General features: G+C 41.2%; 3 protein-coding genes and 1 long non-coding RNA gene across 8 annotated transcripts; 3 read left to right on the top strand and 1 right to left on the bottom strand.

Moving 5' to 3' along the window:
* Positions 1-973: 973 nt before the first annotated feature.
* Positions 974-20,387, top strand: LOC135571440 (uncharacterized). 5 transcript variants are annotated; one of them, XM_065017715.1, is made up of 16 exons: positions 974-1,235; positions 1,322-1,368; positions 1,634-1,773; positions 1,877-1,948; positions 2,028-2,111; positions 2,230-2,376; positions 2,466-2,546; positions 2,668-2,817; positions 2,919-2,968; positions 3,081-3,150; positions 3,236-3,322; positions 3,411-3,509; positions 3,617-3,697; positions 3,793-3,897; positions 7,295-7,423; positions 8,468-8,956. In XM_065017715.1, the coding sequence occupies exons 2-15, from the start codon at positions 1,341-1,343 to the stop codon at positions 7,388-7,390; spliced, it is 1,290 nt and encodes a 429-aa protein (XP_064873787.1). In that variant the 5' UTR covers positions 974-1,235; positions 1,322-1,340; the 3' UTR covers positions 7,391-7,423; positions 8,468-8,956. The 5 variants fall into 5 exon arrangements, with proteins under 5 accessions (XP_064873787.1, XP_064873783.1, XP_064873784.1 ...); XM_065017711.1 differs by lacking the exon at positions 8,468-8,956 and adding an exon at positions 20,038-20,387 and having other exon boundaries at positions 974-1,368; XM_065017712.1 differs by having other exon boundaries at positions 974-1,368; positions 2,233-2,376.
* Positions 8,965-17,146, bottom strand: LOC135571441 (uncharacterized). The gene is made up of 2 exons (XR_010463814.1): positions 16,981-17,146; positions 8,965-9,786 (listed from the first exon to the last, which is right to left on the bottom strand). It is a non-coding gene; the product is annotated as an uncharacterized LOC135571441 (long non-coding RNA).
* LOC135571330 (uncharacterized) lies at positions 12,477-16,412 on the top strand. Its single transcript, XM_065017104.1, has 16 exons — positions 12,477-12,819; positions 12,906-12,952; positions 13,217-13,356; positions 13,461-13,532; positions 13,617-13,700; positions 13,819-13,965; positions 14,055-14,135; positions 14,252-14,401; positions 14,514-14,563; positions 14,682-14,751; positions 14,837-14,923; positions 15,019-15,117; positions 15,238-15,318; positions 15,414-15,518; positions 15,972-16,084; positions 16,373-16,412. The coding sequence occupies exons 2-16, from the start codon at positions 12,925-12,927 to the stop codon at positions 16,410-16,412; spliced, it is 1,347 nt and encodes a 448-aa protein (XP_064873176.1). The 5' UTR covers positions 12,477-12,819; positions 12,906-12,924.
* A 1,740-nt stretch (positions 20,388-22,127) lies between the features above and the next one.
* Positions 22,128-26,016, top strand: LOC135571439 (uncharacterized). Its single transcript, XM_065017709.1, has 14 exons — positions 22,128-22,937; positions 23,024-23,070; positions 23,335-23,474; positions 23,578-23,649; positions 23,733-23,816; positions 23,935-24,081; positions 24,171-24,251; positions 24,373-24,522; positions 24,624-24,673; positions 24,795-24,864; positions 24,950-25,036; positions 25,132-25,230; positions 25,353-25,433; positions 25,529-26,016. Exons 2-14 carry the CDS (start codon positions 23,043-23,045, stop codon positions 25,643-25,645), a joined length of 1,206 nt encoding a protein of 401 aa, XP_064873781.1. The 5' UTR covers positions 22,128-22,937; positions 23,024-23,042; the 3' UTR covers positions 25,646-26,016.
* Positions 26,017-27,908: the final 1,892 nt, after the last annotated feature.

Here is a 27,908-nt window from a genome sequence, read left to right as displayed (position 1 = left end):
AAAGAATCTAAAATATATTTTGATTTGTTTACTACCACTTTTTTGGTTACTACATGATTCCATGTGTTATTTCATTGTCTTGATGTCGTCACTATTTTTCCTCAATGTAGAAAATAGTAAAAATAAAGAAAACCCCTTGAATGAGTAGGTGTTCTAAAACTTTTGACCAGTAGTGTAGATCCTTCAGTGCTTTCTTCCGTGGGCTGCGGCCCCACTTGTCTGAATGTGGTCAATAAGTCCTCCATAAGACTTTATAGCCTACTGTGGCAAAGACTAGGCTTTCAGGAGTTAAACAACACAAGAAAAAAAATCACGTTGTTTGTCTCATTCTACCAACCTAGCTAGTGACATTATAAAACACAATATTGGGTATTTGTATTTTATATTATACCAACGATATAGAAAAGCATCTGGTGGCAAAATAGCCAAAAATATAGTGTGTGCGCCAATAAAATTATGATTTAATTCAAGGTTTACAAATATGCCCACTATATAGAACATTCTGTCAGAAAACAAGTCTAAACCCAATGTCTCTACCATATATGGTTGAAAAGTTACCGACGATTTACTCTTGAGAATTTAACCCCACAACACCAAATATGGAGCACATACAACCAAGTGCGGTGCAGTCTAAACTAGCAATGGTCACAGCAAATTATCGTTATTATTTCATCAACACTGTCAAGTACAAGTATATTAATGTTATAATATTGTAGAGAACAAGCTCATGATTAATTCTATGTAATTTGTAATGACATCAGGCAAAGAAAATGACGTTTGGACATGAATTTCTTAGCTCCCTCTTGAATTGACCATTTTTCTCTCAACATTCATCAGAGGCTTTTATCCAAAGCGAGTTACAATAAAACGTGCTGTCGTTTATGTATGGGTGGTGACGGGAATCGAACCCACTACCCTGGCGTTGCAAGCGTCATGCTCTATCAACTGAACTACGAAGGAGCACGTCACTAGAATGTTGACAATCAATTTTAACAGATTCTAAATGGAATCATATAATTCCAAACTAATTTCTATGGCAACACAGTTGTCCATTTTGTAAACAATCATTTTCGAACGTGTGTTGCCAAGATACATCTAACCGACGTTCTATGGAACGTTTTCTGTGCGAAAACAACAACTTGTGTTTGCTGCTGACAACAAACTGGATTGATTTTTCAGACCTGAGAACAATCGACTGGAAAATGCCTGGGTGCTTTTCAAGACTGGCGGAGAGAGTGCGTGGACGTCTGCGGCCTACTGCGTCGACAGGTTGTTCAAACTCATTTGTGACTTGTTTTTCTTGTCTTTTTCTGTTTTGCAGGGTTCGTGATCGTCGACAGATGGACAGTGACAGCGACTTCGAAGAGGGTATGTGGAGTTTAAAACTCTTTTTTTTTAACTTCATTTAACAATGTCATTATAATTTGCGAAATGTTGTGTATTTTTATCGTTCAGACTTGGCAAAAATGCTTGTGCCAGAGATGTTATAGCTAGCTAGCTTGCTAGCTAACTTTCACTTTAGTAACTGTTGCTAAGCGATCTACTTTTGCTACCTAGCTAGCTAGTATTAGCAATCTTGATACGTTTTGTCCTAACAATACATTATTTTATATTCCAATGTTCCTAATTTTAGAAACAACTGTCCTGGATGAGGTCCAGTTGGATGTGCCATTGGATGATGTACCAGATGTTCCACAGCTGCCAGTCCTCCTTGATGTCCAGAATGCTGCTATCATCCTTGAGGATGTGCCAGATGTGCAGACTATCTTTGAGGTACAATTTTCAGAAAGTTTGTGTTTTATGTTTGAAAAATATCCCAGATATTCAAGTTGTGTCTCTGACATTAAACACATCTCTTGTCTGCTTTCTGCTTTAGGAGGCCACTGGCAATTGGCAGTTGATTCTGATTAGGTTCAGCCCCCTGTACTGTGGGCCTGTTGTGATCAGGGTAAGAGACCCCCCCCCACACACACACATCACTGTTACAATGTTTACTGTTTCCAACATGAATGTATTGTAATGTGCAGAACAATGCCGGTCCGGTGGTTAAAGCTTGGAGAACTTTCCAGTTTATCAGCCCCATCATCACCTACATGCGTGGGGGATCCCAGGTTTATGTCTTTGTAACTTCCCAATTCTACATTGTCAGTCATTTGATCTTGATGGAAATGTGTCACAGCAATTGCCGAAGTGGTTTTGTTGATGTTGTCTTGTTGTTTATCTCAACAGCAGGTGGTGGTGAGGATGCACCACGTGAGTAGGGTGAGAGGCCTGGAGACTCAACTGGTGTGGGCCATCTCCAAGGAGACAGCCAGGCTTAGTCCAGAGGGCATCCCCTACTGTGCCACCAAAGTGCAGTCCATCACTTGGATCCAGGTAAGACGGAAATAATACTGAAATAGTATTAGATTAGGCTTTTCTTCACTTATTCCATTTGGCCTTAACATGTATTCTCTCTCTGTCAGCGTGTGGCTGGCAGGGTGACCCACTATGCGTCTCACCTCCGCCACGAGACGTCTGTGGACGTGACGCTTGGCTGCTACCAGGTAAATCAAATATTTCCTATGTATATAGACTAGGCATTACTGGGCATTTTTACATTAGATTTGTTGTGTTTTCTAATAGTGTGTGTGCGGTAAACAGGTGTGTTGTGTGTGTTTTGAGCAGCAGACTGATGTCTCAGTGGTGTACACCACTCTCCACATGGGGCTGAACGGGCTTCTCTCCTCTTCAGCGTGGTCGGAGGCTGCCTCCTTCTCTACGCCCACCACTCAGCACTTCACTGACCCAGAGCCTGAGGGCCACAACTGCTATGAGGTCAGACGTTACACACACATACTATTGACTAGGAGCATTAAGATCCTTCCATTTGTTATGTCATTGGTCACTGATTTTGAATGCTTGTTTTGTTGTCGTAGAGCTGGGAGGAGGACCTGCTGCCTGAGGAGAGGGAGGTTCCTCTGCTAAAGTGAGTTCCTCTAAATGTCTGGGCCTGTCAGATGCAGAAGGATAGTGGTCATAATGCTGTTATCCCCCATTGACTCTAATGGTTGACATGCTCCATTCCCTCCCTTCCACAGCCTCTACCTTACCACCAAGAGAGTGGAGGACATCGCCCTGAGGCTCATCTCCCTGCGCCAGGCCTTCACTGTGAGTGGACCCACTTTTCTTTTTCTCTCTGTGACTTCTTGTTCTGTCTCCTAGAGGAAGATGTCTCACCCTAACTCTTCCCTAGACCCTGCTTGGTTCCACCCTGAGCAGGAACCATCTGTTTGTGGCGGGAAAGGTCCTCCTGGGCGCACTGGTTCAGGCCAACCACATGGTAACTCATTCTCTTTCAAGGTGAAAGAGAGTGTCCCTGAGGGGAAATGTGTTCTGTTCACTAAAAGATGCTCTTTTCTTTGTCACAGGACGAGGCCAAGTTCATAAGTACCTACAACGACTTTGTGGACTACCTGAGTGACCCCTCCAAGTGGAATGACATTGAGATGGAGCTGGCTGAGGCAAAGGTGAGTTCATGAACTCTTTCAAGTCTCACCGAGTTCTTCCACATGCATGTATTTTATACATCACAGTAGCTGATCTATAAAAAATAATTCCTGTTTTCTTGTCCTAGATCCATCATATGAACATGATAGATGTCCTCTTTGAGCTGGTGCTGTTTGGGATGATGACAGCTCAGAAGTCCCTGATGGTGGTAAGTAGCATCTCACTGGTACATGTTTTGATATCTGTCTATTAGCAGTTTCACTTAAATTCCTCTCCTCTTTTCTCCTCCTTTGTTTCCTTTAGCATCCTGGTGGGTTCGTGGAGCGTCTGTACGCTCTCCTGTACTCCTTCCTGCCCACTGCTGCCAACATGGAGCCAGAGGCTGACAGATACCTGCTGCAGCTCAGTGTAAGAGTCTAGGTTACTTCATGTTTACTTCCTTTTCACTTCCTTATTCATGGTTTACAGGGTTTCAATGCCATTTTAGGGGGAGTATTTCTGATTGTCTCTCTCCTCTAGATAAGCTAGTAACTCAGAGCCATTTTCTATGTGTTGTGTGGTGTTCTCTTCAGGGCGGGCTGATGGCTCTGCTAGATGACATGTTTGGCCAGCAGCTGGCCTGGTACTTTAACCCAGAGTCTCTGGTCACTGAGCTCTCCAGCCTCCTGGAGTACCACTTGGAGAACCTCATGGCCAGCATGTAGTCCTACTGCAGGGACCATACTCCTTTCTCCTTCTCTCTCTCTTTTGAAGGAATTGAAGACTTTAAGTGCTTTGTTGAAACCTTATTAGTTTTTAACACACATTAATTTAATGTATTCTCTTGTTTTCTCTCCCCACAGGATTCTTGTGACACTTTGCCACCCAACAGGGATCTAGACACCAATGAACTACATTACTTTGCACTGATTTTTACATTTTTAAATAAAATAAGTTGTAGTTCAAAAATTTGGGTTTCCGTCTTTTCATTTATTTAATTTATGTTCATTTATTTATTTTATGACCATTTCCTTTTCCTATAGTTATAATGCTAATATTAGATAATTACATGAACAATGATGCTTTATTATTTGAATATGGAAATAAAAACAATGTTTTGTTGATTTACAGATACTACAGGCCCAAACTTTATATGGTTTTGTACTGTGGTTTGTGATACTGTACTATTTAAAAACATGTAGGACTACATACACTGAGTGCACAAAACATTAGGAACATTTCCTAATATTGAGTTGCACACCCTTTTTCCCTGAGAACAGCCTCAATTCGTCGGGGCATGGACTCTACAAGCTGCCCTAAGCGTTCCACAAGGATGCTGGCCCATGTTGTGTCAAGTTGGCTGGACGTCCTTTGGGTGGTGGACCATTCTTGACACATGGGAAACTGTTGAGCATGAAAAAAACAGCAGTGTTGCAGTTCTTGACACACTTTACCCGGTGCGCCTGGCACTTACTACCATACCCCGTTCAAAGGCAGTTAAATCTTTTGTCTTGCCGATTCACCCTCTGAATGACACACACAATCCATGTCTCAATTCTCTCAAGGTTTTAAAATCTTTCTTTAATTCCCCTTCATCTACATCGATTGAAGTAGATTTAACAAGTGACATCAATAAGGGATCATAGCTTTCACTTGGTCAGTCTACGTCATGGAAAGATAAGGTGTCCTCAATGTTTTGTATTATCAGTGTGTGTAGTAACCTGGTACAGTCACTAGAGGGGATAATTGCTTCAGTCTTGAAAGTTACTTCTCACTATCCCTACTCTACATTAACAGTCTGCCATTGTAGACTGAGGTAACTTGGGTATCTTAGTTTTTTATATTTGCCATTAATGTCTGAACCATTTACCATCACTGAGGAAGTACAGTTCCCGCGCAGCCCAGTCAAAACTGTTCGCTGCTCTGGCCCCCCAATGGTGGAACAAACTCCCTCACGACGCCAGGACAGCGGAGTCAATCACCACCTTCCGGAGACACCTGAAACCTCACCTCTTTCAGGAATACCTAGGATAGGATAAAGTAATCCTTCTCACCCCCCCCCCCCCCTTAAAAGATTTAGATGCACTATTGTAAAGTGGCTGTTCCACTGGATGTCTTAAGGTGAACGCACCAATTTGTAAGTCGCTCTGGATAAGAGCGTCTGCTAAATGACTTAAATGTAAATGTAAATTATGTTCCGTTTTTTGAGCGCGTTTGTCTCATGTAGTGCTCTCGTTTTTTGGAACTATAATAAAGTGCGCCTGTTCATTATAATCTGTTCTCCTGCACTTGACTTCGCCTCCAATACACCTTCCTGTCACTTTCTATGAGAAATACATGATAAAGAATGCAAAGAACATACTCTACCATGCACATCCTACACATGCCTTGCTTCCCTAAAAATACTGTGTGTTACAGCAAATAAGGTGGTACAATGTCAGCTCCTGATTATCTATTCAGTACAATGAGTAGTTAAGAGAGATAGAATCTCACCTTCCAGCCTAGATCACTGAATCTCACATATAATTCATGTCTCTTACAAGCCTGACGCCCACTGTTGACATGGCTGTGATCTGAAAGGGACCAAAAAGTATGTTATGAACCAGGAAAGACTCATGTACACTTTGGATGCATTGGATTTCAAATGAAATGTAAACGCAATTTAAGTATTTTTTTAATTGAGATGAACTATCCCTTAAACTGTGTATAAAACAAGTTTAACTAGAAGAAGAAAAACCAGTGTTCTCCCCTTGACCTCACCATGTATACTGGGCAAGGGCAGGTCGTATTTGGGCTTCTTTTTATGGGGTTGGGTTTCAGGGCGCATGGGGGGCAACAAGGGGGCCTGGCTGGCCCTGAAGAAGTTGGTTAGATGAGTACTTGAAGGCTTATATCTACAATTTGGAATGTTGGATGTTGATTTCGGGAGGCTTCCATCATGGAAAAGGGACCAGACCACTTTTTTTGTTAGTTAACCTAAATTATTCACGACCCTGTATAGAATAACAACAGTGACAACAGCTGACTGCTATTTAAGTAATAGATTGACTGTCAAATCCATGTATTGGTGTGCGGCAATTGACTTTTATAGAGAGACCGCACAAATTTTCTGTGCCATTTCCTGGGCATTTCATTAACTCCGCATTCTATGTTCTGCGCATCCCAGCGCTTGGAAAAATCCATGGTACAAAACCTAAGATATTGATCTGTTTAAAACAATCAATCTTATGTCATCGTGAAGTCTAAACTTTTAGACTAACATCACCAATCTGAGGTTAACATTTTGTGTAATTCCAAGTTTTATAGGGTGAAAATGCAAGCTTGTGTAAGGTAGTAACACAAACTGTCAGCATTAGGGAAATTTGCCCAATATACAATTTACAATGGCAAAAAAAATCAACATGGCAATTTAAGATGATTGTATTTGTTGCTTACTCAAAGTATTACCAAAAGTACATATATTTCAAGGGACATAACACTGAGACCCCTGAACATGGGTGGAGGAATATTTGTGTGACAACCTAAAACAGGGCCAGAAGCTCACCAGCACCAGCAGTCTCTCCAACCACCCCTGAACGTCAGTCATTTAACCATTTAGAGAGTTGAACAAATGTTTGGCACTCTAGACTAGAGCCTCCATAGTCTGTGCAGCAACCTGAACGTTTCACGTGCCTACCTTTAGGTTTCTCTCAGTGCAGTCCAGTGTACTGGCCTGTGTGAAGTGTAGTAGTTTGATGCATCTTATTACTTTGTTTGTTTGTCACCTGAAAATTCAGTCTCAGCCAATGATTGTTAATATCCTCCATTCCTTACCTGACCCTTACAGACGCAGATGCTGGACACGGAGACATTCAAGCAGCACTTTGAGAGCAAGCATCCCAAGTCCCCAATGCCACCAGAGCTGGTTGATGTTGAGGCTTAAAACGATCACACACACGATGGACCTTCAGCTGGGGTAAGATGCAGTATACAGTGGCAAGAAAAAGTATGCAAACCCCTTTGGAAATATCTGGATTTCTGCTAAAATGGGTCATAAAATGTGATCTAACCTTCATCTAGGTCACAACATAGACAAACAAAGTCTGCTTAAACTAATAACACACAATTATATGTTTTCATATCTTTATTGAAAACACTGTGTAAACATTCACAGTGCAGGGTGGGAAAAGTATGTGAACCCTTGGATTTAATAACTGGTTGACCCTCCTTTGGCAGCAATAACCTCAACCAAACATTTTCTGTAGTTGTGGATCAGATCGGCACAACTGTCAGGAGGAATTTTGGATCATTCCTCTTTACAAAACTATTTCAGTTCAGCAATATTCTTGGGATGTCTGCTGTTAACTGCTCTCTTGAGGTCATGCCACAGCATCTCAATCGGGTTGAGGTCAGGATTCTGACTGGGCCACTCCAGAAGGCGTTTTTTCTTCTGTTGTTGATTTACTTCTGTGTTTTGGGTCGTTGTCCTGTTGCATCACCCATCTTCTGTTGAGCTTCAATTGGCGGACAGATAGCCTAACATTCCCCTGCAAAATGTCTTGATAAACTTGGGAATTTATTTTTCCCTCGATGATAGCAAGCTGTCCAGGACCTGAAGCAGCAAAATAACACCAATCCACGATGCTCCATCCACCATACTTTACAGTTGGTATGAGGTTTTGATGTTGCTGTGCTGTGCCTTTTTTTTCCACACATGGTGTTGTGTGTTCTTCCAAACAATCCAACTGTAGTTTCATCTGTCTTCAGAATATTTTGCCAGTAGCGCTGTGGAACATGTAGGTGCACTTTTGCAAACTTCAGACGTGCAGCAAAGTTTTTTTTGGACAGCAGTGGCTTCTTCCGTGGTGTCCTCACATGAACACCATTGTTGTTTAGTGTTTTACATATCGTAGAGATGTCAGCAGCAAACTCTTGCACTACTGTATGCTTCAGTTATATGTTGTATTGCTCAACATGTGGAAATGTTGTCACTCATTGTCTTTCATGTTGTGATTCACAGATACACGATTTGAACACTGCAACTTGTGTAATGGCGTCAAGGGACATAACACTGAGACCCCTGGACATGGGTGGGGGAATATTTGTGTGACGACGTACAATGGGGGCAGAAGCTCACCAGCACCCCATCTTATATGTCCAACCACCCCTGAACGTCAGACTGTATTGAAGCACCTCCAGGGGTGTAAAGTACTTAAGTAAAAATACTTTAAAGTACTACTTAAGTTGTTTTTGGGGGTATCTGTACTTTACTATTTATAGTTTTGACAATTTTTACTTTAACTTCACTACATTTCCAAGGAAAATAATGTTTCAGACATCTGTGGCATTGTGTTGTGACAAAACTGCACATTTTAGTGGCCTTTTGTCCCCAGCAAAAGGTGCACCTGTGTAATGATCATGCTGTTTAATCAGCTTCTTTATATAGTGCACCTTTCAATGTGGATGGATTATCTTGGCAATGGAGAAATGCTCACTAAAAAACTTTTGAGGCGTATAGAACATTTCCGGGATCTTTAATTTCAGCTCATGAAACATGGGACAAACCTTTTACATGTTGCGTTTTTTTGTTCAGTATAGTTTTTTAAATTACAAATATAGCGGTATACAGTCCTCCAGATATCTGTTGACAAGGACATACATCACTGTGTATTTGTTCCTCTGTACATACAAAAATGGCCAATTTTTTTTTTCATGTTATCATTTTCCATTGTTACTAACTTGTACTGGTTAAAAGTATGATTAAAGAAGAAGAAAAATACGTGTACGTTTTGCAAACCATGTTTAGTACATCTAAAAGAGACAATGAGAAAAAATGTATGGTTCAACAAGAATTTTAGCATTGATTGCACTTATGATACAGTACATTACAGCTTTGATTGGTCACAGAATATATGACATGAAGGGGTGATGTAATTATCTGAATTACTGTAGATTTGAATAGTTTAGTTAATCAAAAGTGAGGTATGGTTATAAGTCCAATGGGTGTTGTTCATATACCACTCTGACTCTAAATCAATATATTAGATACATAGTATATATCAGCATATTGACATATTATTGCTATCAACTGCTGGTTGCAAGTTATATTACCCTGTTTTTATCTTTTGGAACAATGGCAATTAAGTTGATTAAAATGATGTAGAATAGATAGATGGGCTACCACTGGTGTCACAGGCATCCACAGGTCTTGACCACCATGTTGCGATGCTTCTTTAGGATCACGTTGTTGTTGTCATCGTAGAAGAGTACAGAGATGGGACTGAGCTTGGTGGGTGCGCAGCATGCTTTGGGAACCTCATCCGGCTTCAGAAGGTGAACCTGCCATTGAAAACAGTAAATCAGACTCTTTCATACATGCACTTTCATATAGTCAATGATAATATCCTGTTATAAAAGAGATATGGGTTATTTAAGCAATAAGGCCCAAGGAGGGGCCAGATACCACAAACCTCAGGGGTGCTTTATTGCTATTAGAACACCTACTCATGCAAGGGTTTTTCTTTATTTTTTACTATTTTCTACATTGTTGAATAATAGTGAAGACGTCAAAACGATGAAATAACACAAATGGAATCATATAGGAACCAAAAAAGTGTGAAACATATCAAAACATGTAATATATTTGAGATTCTTCAAATAGCCACCCTTTGCCTTGATGACAGCTTTGCACACTCTTGGCATTCTCTCAACCAACTTCACCTGGAATGCTTTTCCAACAGTCTTGAAGGAGTTCCCACATATGCTGAGCACTTGTTGGCTGTTATTCCTTTACTCTGCGGTCCTACTCATCTCAAAACATCTGTTTGGTTGAGGTCGGGGGATTGTGGAGGCCAGGTCATCTAATGCAGCACTCTGTCACTCTCTCTTAAGCAGGCATTGTGTCAAGAAGCAGTGCGGCTTGGCTGGGTTGTGTTTTGGAGGATGCACGGCTCTCAACCTTCGCCTCTCGCCAGTCCATACGGGAGTTTGGTGGAACAAATGATAGTCCCACTAAGCCCAAACCAGATGGGATGGCGTATAGCTGCAGAATGCTGTTGTAGCCATGCTGGTTAAGTGTGAATTCTAAATCAATCACAGACAGTGTCAACAGCAAAACACCTCCTCCTCCATGCTTTATGGCAGGAAATACACATGCAGAGTTCATCTGTTCACCCACACCGCATCTCACAAAGACATGGCAGTTGGAACCAAAATCTCACATTTGGACTCCAGACCAAAGGACAAATGTATTGTGTTTCTTGGCCCAATTAAGTCTCTTCTTCTTATTGATGTCATTTAATAGTGGTTTCTTTGCAGCAATTCAACCATAAAGGCCTGATTCACACAGTCTCCTCTGAACAGTTGATGTTGAGATGTGTCAGTTACTTGAACTCTGTGAAGCATTTATTTGGGCAGCAATATCTGAGGCTCGTAACTCTAATGAACTTTTCATGTTATTGTGTGACTAGGGTGGGTACTGTAGTTTTTGTATTTCTATGTTGGTCTGGTATGGTTCCCAATCAGAGGCAGCTGTTGAGCGTTGTCTCTGATTGGGGATCATATTTAGGCAGCTTTTTCCCCACTGTGGTTGTGGGATCTTGTCTATGTCTAGTTGCCTGCGAGCACTACATTAGCTTCACATTTCGTTTTGCGCTTTATTGTTTTCTGTGTGTTTCACTTCAAATAAAAGAGGATGGAACCATACCACTCTGCACCTTGGTCCGATTCATACAATAACGATCGTGACACTTATCCTCTGCAGCAGATGTAACTCTGGGTCTTCCATTGCTGTGGTGGTCCTCATGAGAGCCAGTTTCATCATAGCGCTTGATTGTTTTTGTGACTACACTTGAAATATTCCGTATTGACTGACCTTCATGTCATAAAGTAATGATTGACTGTTGTTTCGCTTTGCTTATTTGAGCTGTTCTTGCCATAATATGGACTTGGTATTTTGCCAAATACGGATATCTTCTGTATACCCCCCTACCTTGTCACAACACAATTGATTGGGTCAAACGCATTAAAATGGAAAAAAAAAAACTTTTAAGAAGGCACACCTGTTAATTGAAATGCATTCCAGGTGACCTTCTCATGAAGCTGGTTGAGAGAATGCCAAGCGTGTGCAAAGCTGTCATCAAGGCATAGGGTGGCTACTTTGAAGAATCTAAAATATATTTGGATTTGTTTTACACTTTTTTGGTTACTACATGATTCCATATGTGTTATTTCATCGTTTAGATGTCTCTTCAATGTAGAAAATAGTAAAAATAAAGGAAAACCCCTTGAGTAGGTGAGTAGGTGTTCTAAAACTTTTGACAGGTAGTGTAGAGCCTTCAGTGCTTTTTTCCGTGGGCTGTGGCCCCCCGTGTCTGAATTTGGTCAATAAGTCCTCCAAAAGACTTGATTGCCCACTGTGGCAAAGACTATACTTTCAGGGGTTAAACAACACACAAAAAAATAACCTTGTTTGTCTCATTCTTCCAACCTAGCTAGTGACTTTATAAAACACAATATTTTGTTATTTGTATTTTATATTATACCAACGATATAGGAAAGCATCTGGTGTCAAAATAGCCCCAAATATATAGGGTGTTCACCCATACATGTACACCCATACAATTATCAAGGTTTACAAATATGCCCAATCAATAGAACATTATATCAGAAAACAATAGTCTAAATGTCTCTACCATATATGGTTGAAAAGTTACCAACGATTTACTCAGAATTTAACCCCACAACACCAAATATGGAACACACACAACCAAGTGCGGTGCAGTCTAAACTAACAATGGTCACAGCAAATTATCGTTATTATTTCATCAACACTGTCAAGTACAAGTATATTAATGTCATAATATTGTAGAGAACAAGCTCATGATTAATTATATGTCCTTTTTAATGACATCAGGCAAAGTAAAGGACGTTTGGACATGAATTTCGTAGCTCCCTCTTGAATTGACCATTTTTCTCTCAACATTCATCAGAGGCTTTTATCCAAAGCGAGTTACAATAAAACCTGCTGTCGTTTATGTATGAGTAGTGACGGGAATCGAACCCACTACCCTGGCGTTGCAAGCGTCATGCTCTATCAACTGAACTACGAAGGAGCACGTCAATAGAATTTTAACGGATTCTAAAATGAATCATATCATTTCAAACTTTCTATGGCAACACAGTTGTCCATTTTGTAAACAATCATTTTCGAACGTGTGTTGCCAAGATACATCTAACCGACGTTCTATGGAACGTTTTCTGTGCGAAAACAACAACTTCTGTTTGCTGCTGACAACAAACTGGATTGATTTTTCAGACCTGAGAACAATCGACTGGAAAATGCCTGGGTGCTTTTCAAGACTGGCGGAGAGAGTGCGTGGACGTCTGCGGCCTACTGCGTCGACAGGTTGTTCAAACTCATTTGTGGCTTGTTTTTCTTGTCTTTTTCTGTTTTGCAGGGTTCGTGATCGTCGACAGATGGACAGTGACAGCGACTTCGAAGAGGGTATGTGGAGTTTAAAACTCTTTTTTTAAACTTCATTTAACAATGTCATTATAATTTGCGAAATGTTGTGTATTTTTATCGTTCAGACTTGGCAAAAATGCTTGTGCCAGAGATGTTATAGCTAGCTAGCTTGCTAGCTAACTTTCACTTTAGTAACTGTTGCTAAGCGATCTACTTTTGCTACCTAGCTAGCTAGTATTAGCAATCTTGATACGTTTTGTCCTAACAATAAATTATTTTATATTCCAATGTTCCTAATTTTAGAAACAACTGTCCTGGATGAGGTCCAGTTGGATGTGCCATTGGATGATGTGCCAGATGTTCCACAGCTGCCAGTCCTCCTTGATGTCCAGAATGCTGCTATCATCCTTGAGGATGTGCCAGATGTGCAGACTATCTTTGAGGTACAATTTTGAGAAAGTTTGGGGTTTTATGTTTGAAAAATATCCCAGATATTCAAATTGTGTCTCTGACATTAAACACATCTCTCATCTGCTTTCTGCTTTAGGAGGCCACTGGCAATTGGCAGTTAATTCTGATTAGGTTCAGCCCCCTGTACTGTGGGCCTGTTGTGATCAGGGTAAGAGAACCCCCCCACACACACACACACACATCACTGTTACAATGTTTACTGTTTCCAACATGAATGTATTGTAATGTGCAGAACAATGCCGGTCCGGTGGTTATAGCTTGGAGAACTTTCCAGTTCATCAGCCCCATCATCACCTACATGCGTGGGGGATCCCAGGTTTATGTCTTTGTAACTTCCCAATCCTACATTGTCAGTCATTTGATCTTGATGGAAATGTGTCACAGCAATTGCTGAAGTGGTTTTGTTGATGTTGTCTTGTTGTTTATCTCAACAGCAGGTGGTGGTGAGGATGCACCACGTGAGTAGGGTGAGAGGCCTGGAGACTCAACTGGTGTGGGCCATCTCCAAGGAGACAGCCAGGCTTAGTCCAGAGGGCATCCCCTACTGTGCCACCAAAGTGCAGTCCATCACTTGGATCCAGGTAAGATGGAAATAATACTGAAATAGTATTAGATTAGGCTTTTCTTCACTTATTCCATTTGGCCTTAACATGTATTCTCTCTCTGTCAGCGTGTGGCTGGCAGGGTGACCCACTATGCGTCTCACCTCCGCCACGAGACGTCTGTGGACGTGACGCTTGGCTGCTACCAGGTAAATAAACAATTTCCTTTGTATATAGACTAGACATTACTGGGCATTTTTACATTAGATTTGGTGTGTTTTCTAATAGTGTGTGTGCGGTAAACAGGTGTGTGTGTTTTGAGCAGCAGACTGATGTCTCAGTGGTGTACACCACTCTCCACATGGGGCTGGACGGGCTTCTCTCCTCTTCAGCGTGGTCGGAGGCTGCCTCCTTCTCTACGCCCACCACTCAGCACTTCACTGACCCAGAGCCTGAGGGCCACAACTGCTATGAGGTCAGACGTTACACACACATACTATTGACTAGGAGCATTAAGATCCTTCCATTGACCGATTGTTTGTTATGTCATTGGTCACTGATTTTGAATGCTTGTTTTGTTGTCGTAGGGCTGGGAGGAGGACCTGCTGCCTGAGGAGAGGGAGGTTCCTCTGCTAAAGTGAGTTCCTCTAAATGTCTGTGGTCTGGGCTGTCAGATGCAGAAGGATAGTGGTCATAATGCTGTTATCCCCCATTGACTCTAATGGTTGACATGCTCCATTCCCTCCCTTCCACAGCCTCTACCTCACCACCAAGAGAGTGGAGGACATCGCCCTGAGGCTCATCTCCCTGCGCCAGGCCTTCACTGTGAGTGGACCCACTTTTCTTTTTCTCTCTGTGACTTCTTGTTCTGTCTCCTAGAGGAAGATGTCTCACCCTAACTCTTCCCTAGACCCTGCTTGGTTCCACCCTGAGCAGGAACCATCTGTTTGTGGCGGGAAAGGTCCTCCTGGGCGCACTGGTTCAGGCCAACCACATGGTAACTCACTAACTCATTCTCTTTCAAGGGAAAGAGAGCGTCCCTGAGGGGAAATGTGTTCTGTTCACTAAAAGATGCTCTTTTCTTTGTCATAGGACGAGGCCAAGTTCATAAGTACCTATAACGACTTTGTGGACTACCTGAGTGACCCCTCCAAGCGGAATGACATTGAGAGGGAGCTGGCTGAGGCAAAGGTGAGTTCATTAACTCTCAAGTCTCACTGAGTTCTTCCATTTGCATGTCTTTTATACATCACAGTAGCTGATCTATATGAAATCATTCCTATTTTCTCCAAACATGTTTTCTTGTCCTAGATCCATCATGTGAACATGATAGATGTCCTCTTTGAGCTGGTGCTGTTTGGGATGATGACAGCTCAGAAGTCCCTGATGGTGGTAAGTAGCATCTCACTGGAACATGTTTTGATATCTGTCTATTAGCAGTTTCACTTAAATTCCTCTCCTCTTTTCTCCTCCTTTGTTTCCTTTAGCATCCTGGTGGGTTCGTGGAGCGTCTGTACGCTCTCCTGTACTCCTTCCTGCCCACTGCTGCCAACATGGAGCCAGAGGCTGACAGATATCTGCTGCAGCTCAGTGTAAGAGTCTAGGTTACTTCCTGTTTACTTCCATATTCTTAGTGTACTTCCTTTTCACTTCCTTATTCATGGTTTACAGGGTTTCAATGCCATTTTAGGGGGAGTATTTCTGATTGTCTCTCTCCTCTAGATAAGCTAGTAACTCAGAGCCATTTTCTATGTGTTGTGTGGTGTTCTCTTCAGGGCGGGCTGATGGCTCTGCTAGATGACATGTTTGGCCAGCAGCTGGCCTGGTACTTTAACCCAGAGTCTCTGGTCACTGAGCTCTCCAGCCTCCTGGAGTACCACTTGGAGAACCTCATGGCCAGCATGTAGTCCTACTGCAGGGACCATACTCCTTTCTCCTTCTCTCTCTCTTTTGAAGGAATTGAGGACTTTAAGTGCTTTGTTGAACCCTGATTAGTTTTTAACACCCATTAATTGAATGTATTCTCTTGTTTTCTCTCCCCACAGGATTCTTGTGACACTTTGCCACCCAACAGGGATCTAGACACCAATGCACTACATTACTTTACACTGATTTTTACATTTTTAAATAAAATAAGTTGTAGTTCAAAAACATTTTGGTTTCCGTCTTTTCATTTATTTGATTTTATGACCATTTCCTTTTCCTATAGTTATAATGCTAATATTAGATAATTACATGAACAATGATGCTTTATTATTTGAATATGGAAATAAAAACAATGTTTTGTTGATTTACAGATACTACAGGCCCAAACTTTATATGGTTTTGTACTGTGGTTTGTGATACTGTACTATTTAAAAACATGTAGGACTACATACACTGAGTGCACAAAACATTAGGAACATTTCCTAATATTGAGTTGCACACCCTTTTTCCCTGAGAACAGCCTCAATTCGTCGGGGCATGGACTCTACAAGCTGCCCTAAGCGTTCCACAAGGATGCTGGCCCATGTGTCAAGTTGTCTGGACGTCCTTTGGGTGGTGGACCATTCTTGACACACATGGGAAACTGTTGAGCATGAAAAAACAGCAGTGTTGCAGTTCTTGACACACTTAACCCGGTGCGCCTGGCACATACTACCATACCCCGTTCAAAGGCAGTTAAATCTTTTGTCTTGCCGATTCACCCTCTGAATGACACACACAATCCATGTCTCAATTCTCTCAAGGTTTTAAAATCTTTCTTTAATTCCCCTTCATCTACATCGATTGAAGTAGATTTAACAAGTGACATCAATAAGGTTAGCTTTCACTTGGTCAGTCTATGTCATGGAAAGAGCAGGTGTCCTCAATGTTTTGTATTATCAGTGTGTGTAGTAACCTGATACAGTATAAAGTATACCACTAGAGGGGATAATTGCTTCAGTCTTGAAAGTTACTTCTCACTATCCCTACTCTACATTAACAGTCTGCCATTGTAGACTGAGGTAACTTGGGTATCTTAGTCTTTTATATTTGCCATTCATGTGAGAGGGTGTAGTAGTGCATACTGACCACTAGTTGGATCATAGTGTGGGTGGTGGAGTTCATGCAGGAACCCAGAGGGTAGAGGCATTCTCCATCACAGTAGAAGGCAGAGTAACCCGTAGGAGCCGATACTCAGTTCAAACGGAGAGAAATACCATAGAAATCGAATGGCAAGATTAGATGAATGACGAGAATAGACTGTCAGCCCCTCTCCTTGTTCGGGCGGCATTCGACGATCGACGTCACCGTCTTTCTAGCCATCACTGTTCCATTTTTCGTATATCCACGTGTCTCGTCTTGTTTCCATACAGACCTGGTTTTCATTTCCCCAATTAAGCTACTTGTATTTAACCCTCTGATTTCCATCATGTGTTGTGTGTAATTGTTTTCATGCTCTACTTCTATGTTCTGTTTTTTTGAGCGCGTTTGTTTCATGTAGTGCTCTCGTTTTTTGGAACTATAATAAAGTGCGCCTGTTCATTATAATCTGCTCTCCTGCACTTTGCCTCCAATACACCTTCCTGACACTTTCTATGAGAAATACATGATAAAGAATGCAAAGAACATACTCTACCATGCACATCCTACACATGCCTTGCTTCCCTAAAAATACTGTGTGTTACAGCAAATAAGGTGGTACAATGTTAGCTCCTGATTATCTATTCAGTACAATGAGTAGTTAAGAGAGATAGAATCTCACCTTCCAGCCTAGATCACTGAATCTCACATATAATTCATGTCTCTTACAAGCCTGACGCCCACTGTTGACATGGTTGTGAACTGAAATGGACCAAAAAGTATGTTATGAACCAGGAAAGACTAATGTACACTTTGGATGCATTGGATTTCAAATTAAATGTAAACGCAATTTAAGTAATTTTGTAATTGAGATGAACTATCCCTTTAAACTGTGTATAAAACAAGTTTAACTACAAGACGAAAAACCAGTGTTGTCCCCTGACCTTGTATGTAACTGGGCAAGGGCAGGTCGTATTTGGGCTTATTTTTATGGGGTTGGGTTTCAGGGCGCGTGGGGGGCAACAGGGGGCCTGGCTGGCCCTGAAGAAGTTGGTTAGATGAGTACTTGAAGGCTTATATCTACAATTTGGAATGTTGGATGTTGATTTCGGGAGGCTTCCACCATTGAAAAGGGACCAGACCACTTTTTTGTTAGTTAACCTAAATTATTCACGACCCTCTATAGAATAACAACAGTGACAACAGCTGACTGCTATTTAAGTAATAGATTGACTGTCAAATCCATGTATTGGTGTGCGGCCATTGACTTTTATGGAGAGACCGCCCCAAATTTTCTGTGCATTTCATTAACTCCGCATTCTAAGTTCTGCGCATCCCAGCGCTTGGAAAAATCCATGGTACAAAACCTAAGATATTGATCTGTTTAAAACAATCAATCTTATGTCATCGTGAAGTCTATAAACCTTTAGACTAACATCACCAATCTGAGGTTAACATTGTGTGTAATTCCAAGTTTTATAGGGTGAAAATGCAAGCTTTGTGTAAGGTAGTAACACAAACTGTCAGCATTAGGGAAATTTGCGCAATTTACAATTTACTATGGCAAAAAAATTCAACATGGCAATTTAAGATGATTGTATTTGTTGCTTACTCAAAGTATTACCAAAAGTACATATATTTCAAGGGACATAACACTGAGACCCCTGAACATGGGTGGAGGAATATTTGTGTGACAACCTAAAACAGGGGCAGAAGCTCACCGGCACCAGCAGTCTCTCCAACCACCCCTGAACGTCAGACATTTAACCATTTAGAGAAAGTTGAACAAATTTCACTACTTAGGGACTGTGCAGCAACCTAAGTTTTGACTGGACCTCATTTCAGTCCAATGTTTCAGGCATGGGTGGAAATTTTATTTGTTTGTTTGTCACCCAGCAAAATTCAACCTTCAACCTTTCAAACTGGCAGGAGACAAAGCTCCCGGGTCCCCAATTTCAGCTCAGAAACTGGTTGATGTTGAGGCTTAAAACGGATCACACACACACAATGGATCTTCAGCTGGGGTAAGATGCAGTATACAGTGGCAAGAAAAAGTATGCGAACCCTTTGGAAATATCTGGATTTCTGCTAAAATGGGTCATAAAATGTGATCTAACCTTCATCTAGGTCACAACATAGACAAACAAAGTCTGCTTAAACTAATAACACACAATTATACGTTTTCATATCTTTATTGAAAACACTGTGTAAACATTCACAGGGCAGGGTGGGAAAAGTATGTGAACCCTTGGATTTAATAACTGGTTGACCCTCCTTTGGCAGCAATAACCTCAACCAAACATTTTCTGTAGTTGTGGATCAGATCGGCACAACTGTCAGGAAGAATGTTGGATCATTCCTCTTTACAAAACTATTTCAGTTCAGCAATATTCTTGGGATGTCTGCTGTTAACTGCTCTCTTGAGGTCATGCCACAGCATCTCAATCGGGTTGAGGTCAGGATTCTGACTGGGCCACTCCAGAAGGCGTTTTTTCTTCTGTTGTTGATTTACTTCTGTGTTTTGGGTCGTTGTCCTGTTGCATCACCCATCTTCTGTTGAGCTTCAATTGGCGGACAGATAGCCTAACATTCTCCTGCAAAATGTCTTGATAAACTTGGGAATTTATTTTTCCCTCGATGATAGCAAGCTGTCCAGGACCTGAAGCAGCAAAACAACACCAATCCACAATGCTCCATCCACCATACTTTACAGTTGGTATGAGGTTTTGATGTTGCTGTGCTGTGCCTTTTTTTTCTCCACACATGGTGTTGTGTGTTCTTCAAACAACCCAACTGTAGTTTCATCTGTCTTCAGAATATTTTGCCAGTAGCTGTGGAACATGTAGGTGCACTTTTGCAAACTTCAGACGTGCAGCAAAGTTTTTTTTGGACAGCAGTGGCTTCTTCAGTAGTGTCCTCACATGAACACCATTGTTGTTTAGTGTTTTACATATCGTAGAGATGTCAGCAGCAAACTCTTGCACTACTGTATGCTTCAGTTATATGTTGTATTGCTCAACATGTGGAAATGTTGTCACTCATTGTCTTTCATGTTGTGATTCACAGATACACGATTTGAACACTGCGACTGGTATAATGGCGTCAAGGGACATAACACTGAGACCCCTGGACATGGGTGGGGGAATATTTGTGTGACGACGTACAATGGGGGCAGAAGCTCACCAGCACCCCATCTTATATGTCCAACCACCCCTGAACGTCAGACTGTATTGAAGCACCTCCAGGGGTGTAAAGTACTTAAGTAAAAATACTTTAAAGTACTACTTAAGTTGTTTTTGGGGGTATCTGTACTTTACTATTTATAGTTTTGACAATTTTTACTTTAACTTCACTACATTTCCAAGGAAAATAATGTTTCAGACATCTGTGGCATTGTGTTGTGACAAAACTGCACATTTTAGTGGCCTTTTTGTCCCCAGCAAAAGGTGCACCTGTGTAATGATCATGCTGTTTAATCAGCTTCTTTATATAGTGCACCTTTCAATGTGGATGGATTATCTTGGCAATGGAGAAATGCTCACTAAAAAACTTTTGAGGCGTATAGAACATTTCCGGGATCTTTAATTTCAGCTCATGAAACATGGGACAAACCTTTTACATGTTGCGTTTTTTGTTCAGTATAGTTTTTTAAATGACAAATATAGCGGTATACAGTCCTCCAGATATCTGTTGACAAGGACATACATCACTGTGTATTTGTTCCTCTGTACATACAAAAATGGCCAAACATTTTTTTCCATGTTATCATTTTCCATTGTTACTAACTTGTACTGGTTAAAAGTATGATTAAAGAAGAAGAAAAATACGTGTACGTTTTGCAAACCATGTTTAGTACATCTAAAAGAGACAATGAGAAAAAATGTATGGTTCAACAATAATTTTAGCATTGATTGCACTTATGATACAGTACTTTACAGCTTTGATTGGTCACAGAATATATGACATGAAGGGGTGATGTAATTATCTGAATTACTGTAGATTTGAATAGTTTAGTTAATCAAAAGTGAGGTATGGTTATAAGTCCAATGGGTGTTGTTCATATACCACTCTGACTCTAAATCAATATATTAGATACATAGTATATATCAGCATATTGACATATTATTGCTATCAACTGCTTTTGGAACAATGGCAATTAAGTTGATTAAAATGATGTAGAATAGATAGATGGGCTACCACTGGTGTCACAGGCATCCACAGGTCTTGACCACCATGTTGCGATGCTTCTTTAGGATCACGTTGTTGTTGTCATCGTAGAAGAGTACAGAGATGGGACTGAGCTTGGTGGGTGCGCAGCACGCTTTGGGAACCTCATCCGGCTTCAGAAGGTGAACCTGCCATTGAAAACGGTAAATCAGACTCATTCATACATGCACTTTCATATAGTCAATGATAATATCCTGTTATAAAAGAGATATGGGTTATTTAAGCAATAAGGCCTAGGGAAGAGTGGTATATTGCCCATAAACCACAAACCTCTAAAGTGCCTTATTGCTATTAGAACACCTCATTCAAGGGTTTTTCTGTATTTTGACTATATACATTGTACACCACAAAACTATGAAATAACACATCTAGAATCATGTGGTAACCAAAAAAGTGTTATATCAAAACTTATTTTATATTTGAGATTATTCAAATAGTTGAGATAATGCCAAGAGTGTGCAAAGCTGTCATCAAGGCAAAGGGTGGCTACTTTAAAGAATCTAAAATATATTTTGATTTGTTTACTACCACTTTTTTGGTTACTACATGATTCCATGTGTTATTTCATTGTCTTGATGTCTTCACTATTTTTCTTCAATGTAGAAAATAGTAAAAATAAAGAAAACCCCTTGAATGAGTAGGTGTTCTAAAACTTTTGACCAGTAGTGTAGATCCTTCAGTGCTTTCTTCCGTGGGCTGCGGCCCCACTTGTCTGAATGTGGTCAATAAGTCCTCCATAAGACTTTGTAGCCTACTGTGGCAAAGACTAGACTTTCAGGAGTTAAACAACACAAGAAAAAAAAATCACGTTGTTTGTCTCATTCTACCAACCTAGCTAGTGACATTATAAAACACAATATTGGGTATTTGTATTTTATATTATACCAACGATATAGAAAAACATCTGGTGGCAAAATAGCCAAAAATATAGTGTGTGCGCCAATAAAATTATGATTTAATTCAAGGTTTACAAATATGCCCACTATATAGAACATTCTGTCAGAAAACAAGTCTAAACCCAATGTCTCTACCATATATGGTTGAAAAGTTACCGACGATTTACTCTTGAGAATTTAACCCCACAACACCAAATATGGAGCACATACAACCAAGTGCGGTGCAGTCTAAACTAGCAATGGTCACAGCAAATTATCGTTATTATTTCATCAACACTGTCAAGTACAAGTATATTAATGTTATAATATTGTAGAGAACAAGCTCATGATTAATTCTATGTCATTTTTAATGACATCAGGCAAAGAAAAGGACGTTTGGACATGAATTTCGTAGCTCCCTCTTGAATTGACCATTTTTCTCTCAACATTCATCAGAGGCTTTTATCCAAAGCGAGTTACAATAAAACGTGCTGTCGTTTATGTATGGGTGGTGACGGGAATCGAACCCACTACCCTGGCGTTGCAAGCGTCATGCTCTATCAACTGAACTACGAAGGAGCACGTCAATAGAATGTTGACAAGCAATTTTAACAGATTCTAAATGGAATCATATAATTCCAAACTAATTTCTATGGCAACACAGTTGTCCATTTTGTAAACAATCATTTTCGAACGTGTGTTGCCAAGATACATCTAACCGACGTTCTATGGAACGTTTTCTGTGCGAAAACAACAACTTGTGTTTGCTGCTGACAACAAACTGGATTGATTTTTCAGACCTGAGAACAACTGAGAACAATCGACTGGAAAATGCCTGGGTGCTTTTCAAGACTGGCGGAGAGAGTGCGTGGACGTCTGCGGCCTACTGCGTCGACAGGTTGTTCAAACTCATTTGTGACTTGTTTTTCTTGTCTTTTTCTGTTTTGCAGGGTTCGTGATCGTCGACAGATGGACAGTGACAGCGACTTCGAAGAGGGTATGTGGAGTTTAAAACTCTTTTTTTTAACTTCATTTAACAATGTCATTATAATTTGCGAAATGTTGTGTATTTTTATCGTTCAGACTTGGCAAAAATGCTTGTGCCAGAGATGTTGTAGCTAGCTAGCTTGCTAGCTAACTTTCACTTTAGTAACTGTTGCTAAGCGATCTACTTTTGCTACCTAGCTAGCTAGTATTAGCAATCTTGATACGTTTTGTCCTAACAATAAATTATTTTATATTCCAATGTTCCTAATTTTAGAAACAACTGTCCTGGATGAGGTCCAGTTGGATGTGCCATTGGATGATGTGCCAGATGTTCCACAGCTGCCAGTCCTCCTTGATGTCCAGAATGCTGCTATCATCCTTGAGGATGTGCCAGATGTGCAGACTATCTTTGAGGTACAATTTTCAGAAAGTTTGTGTTTTATGTTTGAAAAATATCCCAGATATTCAAGTTGTGTCTCTGACATTAAACACATCTCTTGTCTGCTTTCTGCTTTAGGAGGCCACTGGCAATTGGCAGTTGATTCTGATTAGGTTCAGCCCCCTGTACTGTGGGCCTGTTGTGATCAGGGTAAGAGACCCCCCCACACACACACACACACATCACTGTTACAATGTTTACTGTTTCCAACATGAATGTATTGTAATGTGCAGAACAATGCCGGTCCGGTGGTTAAAGCTTGGAGAACTTTCCAGTTCATCAGCCCCATCATCACCTACATGCGTGGGGGATCCCAGGTTTATGTCTTTGTAACTTCCCAATCCTACATTGTCAGTCATTTGATCTTGATGGAAATGTGTCACAGCAATTGCTGAAGTGGTTTTGTTGATGTTGTCTTGTTGTTTATCTCAACAGCAGGTGGTGGTGAGGATGCACCACGTGAGTAGGGTGAGAGGCCTGGAGACTCAACTGGTGTGGGCCATCTCCAAGGAGACAGCCAGGCTTAGTCCAGAGGGCATCCCCTACTGTGCCACCAAAGTGCAGTCCATCACTTGGATCCAGGTAAGATGGAAATAATACTGAAATAGTATTAGATTAGGCTTTTCTTCACTTATTCCATTTGGCCTTAACATGTATTCTCTCTCTGTCAGCGTGTGGCTGACAGGGTGACCCACTATGCGTCTCACCTCCGCCACGAGACGTCTGTGGACGTGACGCTTGGCTGCTACCAGGTAAATAAAAAATGTCCTTTGTATATAGACTAGACATTACTGGGCATTTTTACATTAGATTTGGTGTGTTTTCTAATAGTGTGTGTGCGGTAAACAGGTGTGTTGTGTGTGTTTTGAGCAGCAGACTGATGTCTCAGTGGTGTACACCACTCTCCACATGGGGCTGGACGGGCTTCTCTCCTATTCAGCGTGGTCGGAGGCTGCCTCCTTCTCTACGCCCACCACTCAGCACTTCACTGACCCAGAGCCTGAGGGCCACAACTGCTATGAGGTCAGACGTTACACACACATACTATTGACTAGGAGCATTAAGATCCTTCCATTTGTTATGTCATTGGTCACTGATTTTGAATGCTTGTTTTGTTGTCGTAGAGCTGGGAGGAGGACCTGCTGCCTGAGGAGAGGGAGGTTCCTCTGCTAAAGTGAGTTCCTCTAAATGTCTGTGTAGTCTGGGCTTGTCAGATGCAGAAGAATAGTGGTCATAATGCTGTTATCCCCCATTGACTCTAATGGTTGACATGCTCCATTCCCTCCCTTCCACAGCCTCTACCTTACCACCAAGAGAGTGGAGGACATCGCCCTGAGGCTCATCTCCCTGCGCCAGGCCTTCACTGTGAGTGGACCCACTTTTCTTTTTCTCTCTGTGACTTCTTGTTCTGTCTCCTAGAGGAAGATGTCTCACCCTAACTCTTCCCTAGACCCTGCTTGGTTCCACCCTGAGCAGGAACCATCTGTTTGTGGCGGGAAAGGTCCTCCTGGGCGCACTGGTTCAGGCCAACCACATGGTAACTCACTAACTCATTCTCTTTCAAGGGAAAGAGAGCGTCCCTGAGGGGAAATGTGTTCTGTTCACTAAAAGATGCTCCTTTCTTTGTCATAGGACGAGGCCAAGTTCATAAGTACCTATAACGACTTTGTGGACTACCTGAGTGACCCCTCCAAGCGGAATGACATTGAGAGGGAGCTGGCTGAGGCAAAGGTGAGTTCATGAACTCTTTCAAGTCTCACTGAGTTCTTCCACATGCATGTATTTTATACATCACAGTAGCTGATCTATATGAAATCATTCCTATTTTCTCCAAACATGTTTTCTTGTCCTAGATCCATCATATGAACATGATAGATGTCCTCTTTGAGCTGGTGCTGTTTGGGATGATGACAGCTCAGAAGTCCCTGATGGTGGTAAGTAGCATCTCACTGGTACATGTTTTGATATCTGTCTATTAGCAGTTTCACTTAAATTCCTCTCCTCTTTTCTCCTCCTTTGTTTCCTTTAGCATCCTGGTGGGTTCGTGGAGCGTCTGTACGCTCTCCTGTACTCCTTCCTGCCCACTGCTGCCAACATGGAGCCAGAGGCTGACAGATACCTGCTGCAGCTCAGTGTAAGAGTCTAGGTTACTTCCTGTTTACTTCCTTTTCACTTCCTTATTCATGGTTTACAGGGTTTCAATGCCATTTTAGGGGGAGTATTTCTGATTGTCTCTCTCCTCTTGATAAGCTAGTAACTCAGAGCCATTTTCTATGTGTTGTGTGGTGTTCTCTTCAGGGCGGGCTGATGGCTCTGCTAGATGACATGTTTGGCCAGCAGCTGGCCTGGTACTTTAACCCAGAGTCTCTGGTCACTGAGCTCTCCAGCCTCCTGGAGTACCACTTGGAGAACCTCATGGCCAGCATGTAGTCCTACTGCAGGGACCATACTCCTTTCTCCTTCTCTCTCTCTTTTGAAGGAATTGAAGACTTTAAGTGCTTTGTTGAACCCTGATTAGTTTTTAACACCCATTAATTGAATGTATTCTCTTCCCACAGGATTCTTGTGACACTTTGCCACCCAACAGGGATCTAGACACCAATGCACTACATTACTTTGCACTGATTTTTACATTTTTAAATAAAATAAGTTGTAGTTCAAAAACATTTTGGTTTCCGTCTTTTCATTTATTTAATTTATGTTCATTTATTTATTTTACCATTTCCTTTTCCTATAGTTATAATGCTAATATTAGATAATTACATGAACAATGATGCTTTATTATTTGAATATGGAAATAAAAACAATGTTTTGTTGATTTACAGATACTACAGGCCCAAACTTTATATGGTTTTGTACTGTGGTTTGTGATACTGTACTATTTAAAAACATGTAGGACTACATACACTGAGTGCACAAAACATTAGGAACATTTCCTAATATTGAGTTGCACCCCTTTTCCCTGAGAACAGCCTCAATTCGTCGGGCATGGACTCTACAAGCTGCCCTAAGCGTTCCACAAGGATGCTGGCCCATGTTGTGTCAAGTTGGCTGGACGTCCTTTGGGTGGTGGACCATTCTTGACACATGGGAAACTGTTGAGCATGAAAAACAGCAGTGTTGCAGTTCTTGACACACTTAACCCGGTGCGCCTGGCACTTACTACCATACCCCGTTCAAAGGCAGTTAAATCTTTTGTCTTGCCGATTCACCCTCTGAATGACACACACAATCCATGTCTCAATTCTCTCAAGGTTTTAAAATCTTTCTTTAATTCCCCTTCATCTACATCGATTGAAGTAGATTTAACAAGTGACATCAATAAGGGATCATAGCTTTCACTTGGTCAGTCTACGTCATGGAAAGAGCAGGTGTCCTCAATGTTTTGTATTATCAGTGTGTGTAGTAACCTGGTACAGTCACTAGAGGGGATAATTGCTTCAGTCTTGAAAGTTACTTCTCACTATCCCTACTCTACATTAACAGTCTGCCATTGTAGACTGAGGTAACTTGGGTATCTTAGTTTTTTATATTTGCCATTAATGTCTGAACCATTTACCATCTTTCCCACAGAAACCAGTAATGTTAGCGTTCATGTGAGAGAGGGTGTAGTAGTTTATACTGACCACTAGTTGGATCATAGTGTGGGTCGTGGAGTTCATGCAGGAACAGAGGGTAGAGGCATTCTCCATCACAGTAGAAGGCAGAGTAACCCGTAGGAGCCGATACTCAGTTCAAACGGAGAGAAATACCATAGAAATCGAATGGCAAGATTAGATGAATGACGAGAATAGACTGTCAGCCCCTCTCCTTGTTCGGGCGGCGTTCGACGATCGACGTCACCGTCTTTCTAGCCATCACTGTTCCATTTTTCGTATAACCACGTGTCTCGTCTTGTTTCCATACAGACCTGGTTTTCATTTCCCCAATAAGCGACTTGTATTTAACCCTCTGATTTCCATCAACTATAATAAAGTGTTTTCTGTTTATTATAATCTGTTCTCCTGCACTTTGCACTCCAATACACCTTCCTGACACTTTCTATGAGAAATACATGATAAAGAATGCAAAGAACATACTCTACAATGCACATCCTACACATGCCTTGCTTCCCTAAAAATACTGTGTATTACAGCAAATAAGGTGGTACAATGTTAGCTCCTGATTATCTATTCAGTACAATGAGTAGTTAAGAGAGATAGAATCTCACCTTCCAGCCTAGATCACTGAATCTCACATATAATTCATGTCTCTTACAAGCCTGACGCCCACTGTTGACATGGCTGTGATCTGAAAGGGACCAAAAAATATGTTATGAACCAGGAAAGACTCATGTACACTTTGGATGCATTGGATTTCAAATTAAATGTAAACGCAATTTAAGTAATTTTGTAATTGAGATGAACTAT

The sequence above is a fragment of the Oncorhynchus nerka genome, linkage group LG4 (assembly GCF_034236695.1).
Source record: "Oncorhynchus nerka isolate Pitt River linkage group LG4, Oner_Uvic_2.0, whole genome shotgun sequence".
Classification (NCBI taxonomy): Eukaryota; Metazoa; Chordata; class Actinopteri; order Salmoniformes; family Salmonidae; genus Oncorhynchus; species Oncorhynchus nerka.
Note: the sequence above shows the minus strand (reverse complement) of the source record. Positions and strands in the feature narration are given on the sequence as shown.

Excerpts from the sequence above, each read along its gene's own strand:
- LOC135571440 (XM_065017711.1), top strand. The coding sequence starts at position 1,110 with ATGGAACGTTTTCTGTGCGAAAACAACAACTTGTGTTTGCTGCTGACA. Across the intron at positions 2,547-2,667 it reads TGACGCTTGGCTGCTACCAG|CAGACTGATGTCTCAGTGGT; the intron begins GTAAATCAAATA and ends TGTTTTGAGCAG. Across the intron at positions 3,323-3,410 it reads TGGTTCAGGCCAACCACATG|GACGAGGCCAAGTTCATAAG; the intron begins GTAACTCATTCT and ends TCTTTGTCACAG.
- LOC135571330 (XM_065017104.1), top strand. The coding sequence starts at position 12,925 with ATGGACAGTGACAGCGACTTCGAAGAGG. Across the intron at positions 13,966-14,054 it reads AGTCCATCACTTGGATCCAG|CGTGTGGCTGGCAGGGTGAC; the intron begins GTAAGATGGAAA and ends TCTCTCTGTCAG. Across the intron at positions 14,752-14,836 it reads CCCTGCGCCAGGCCTTCACT|ACCCTGCTTGGTTCCACCCT; the intron begins GTGAGTGGACCC and ends ACTCTTCCCTAG.
- LOC135571439 (XM_065017709.1), top strand. The coding sequence starts at position 23,043 with ATGGACAGTGACAGCGACTTCGAAGAGG. Across the intron at positions 23,475-23,577 it reads ATGTGCAGACTATCTTTGAG|GAGGCCACTGGCAATTGGCA; the intron begins GTACAATTTTCA and ends TTTCTGCTTTAG. Across the intron at positions 23,817-23,934 it reads ACATGCGTGGGGGATCCCAG|CAGGTGGTGGTGAGGATGCA; the intron begins GTTTATGTCTTT and ends TTATCTCAACAG.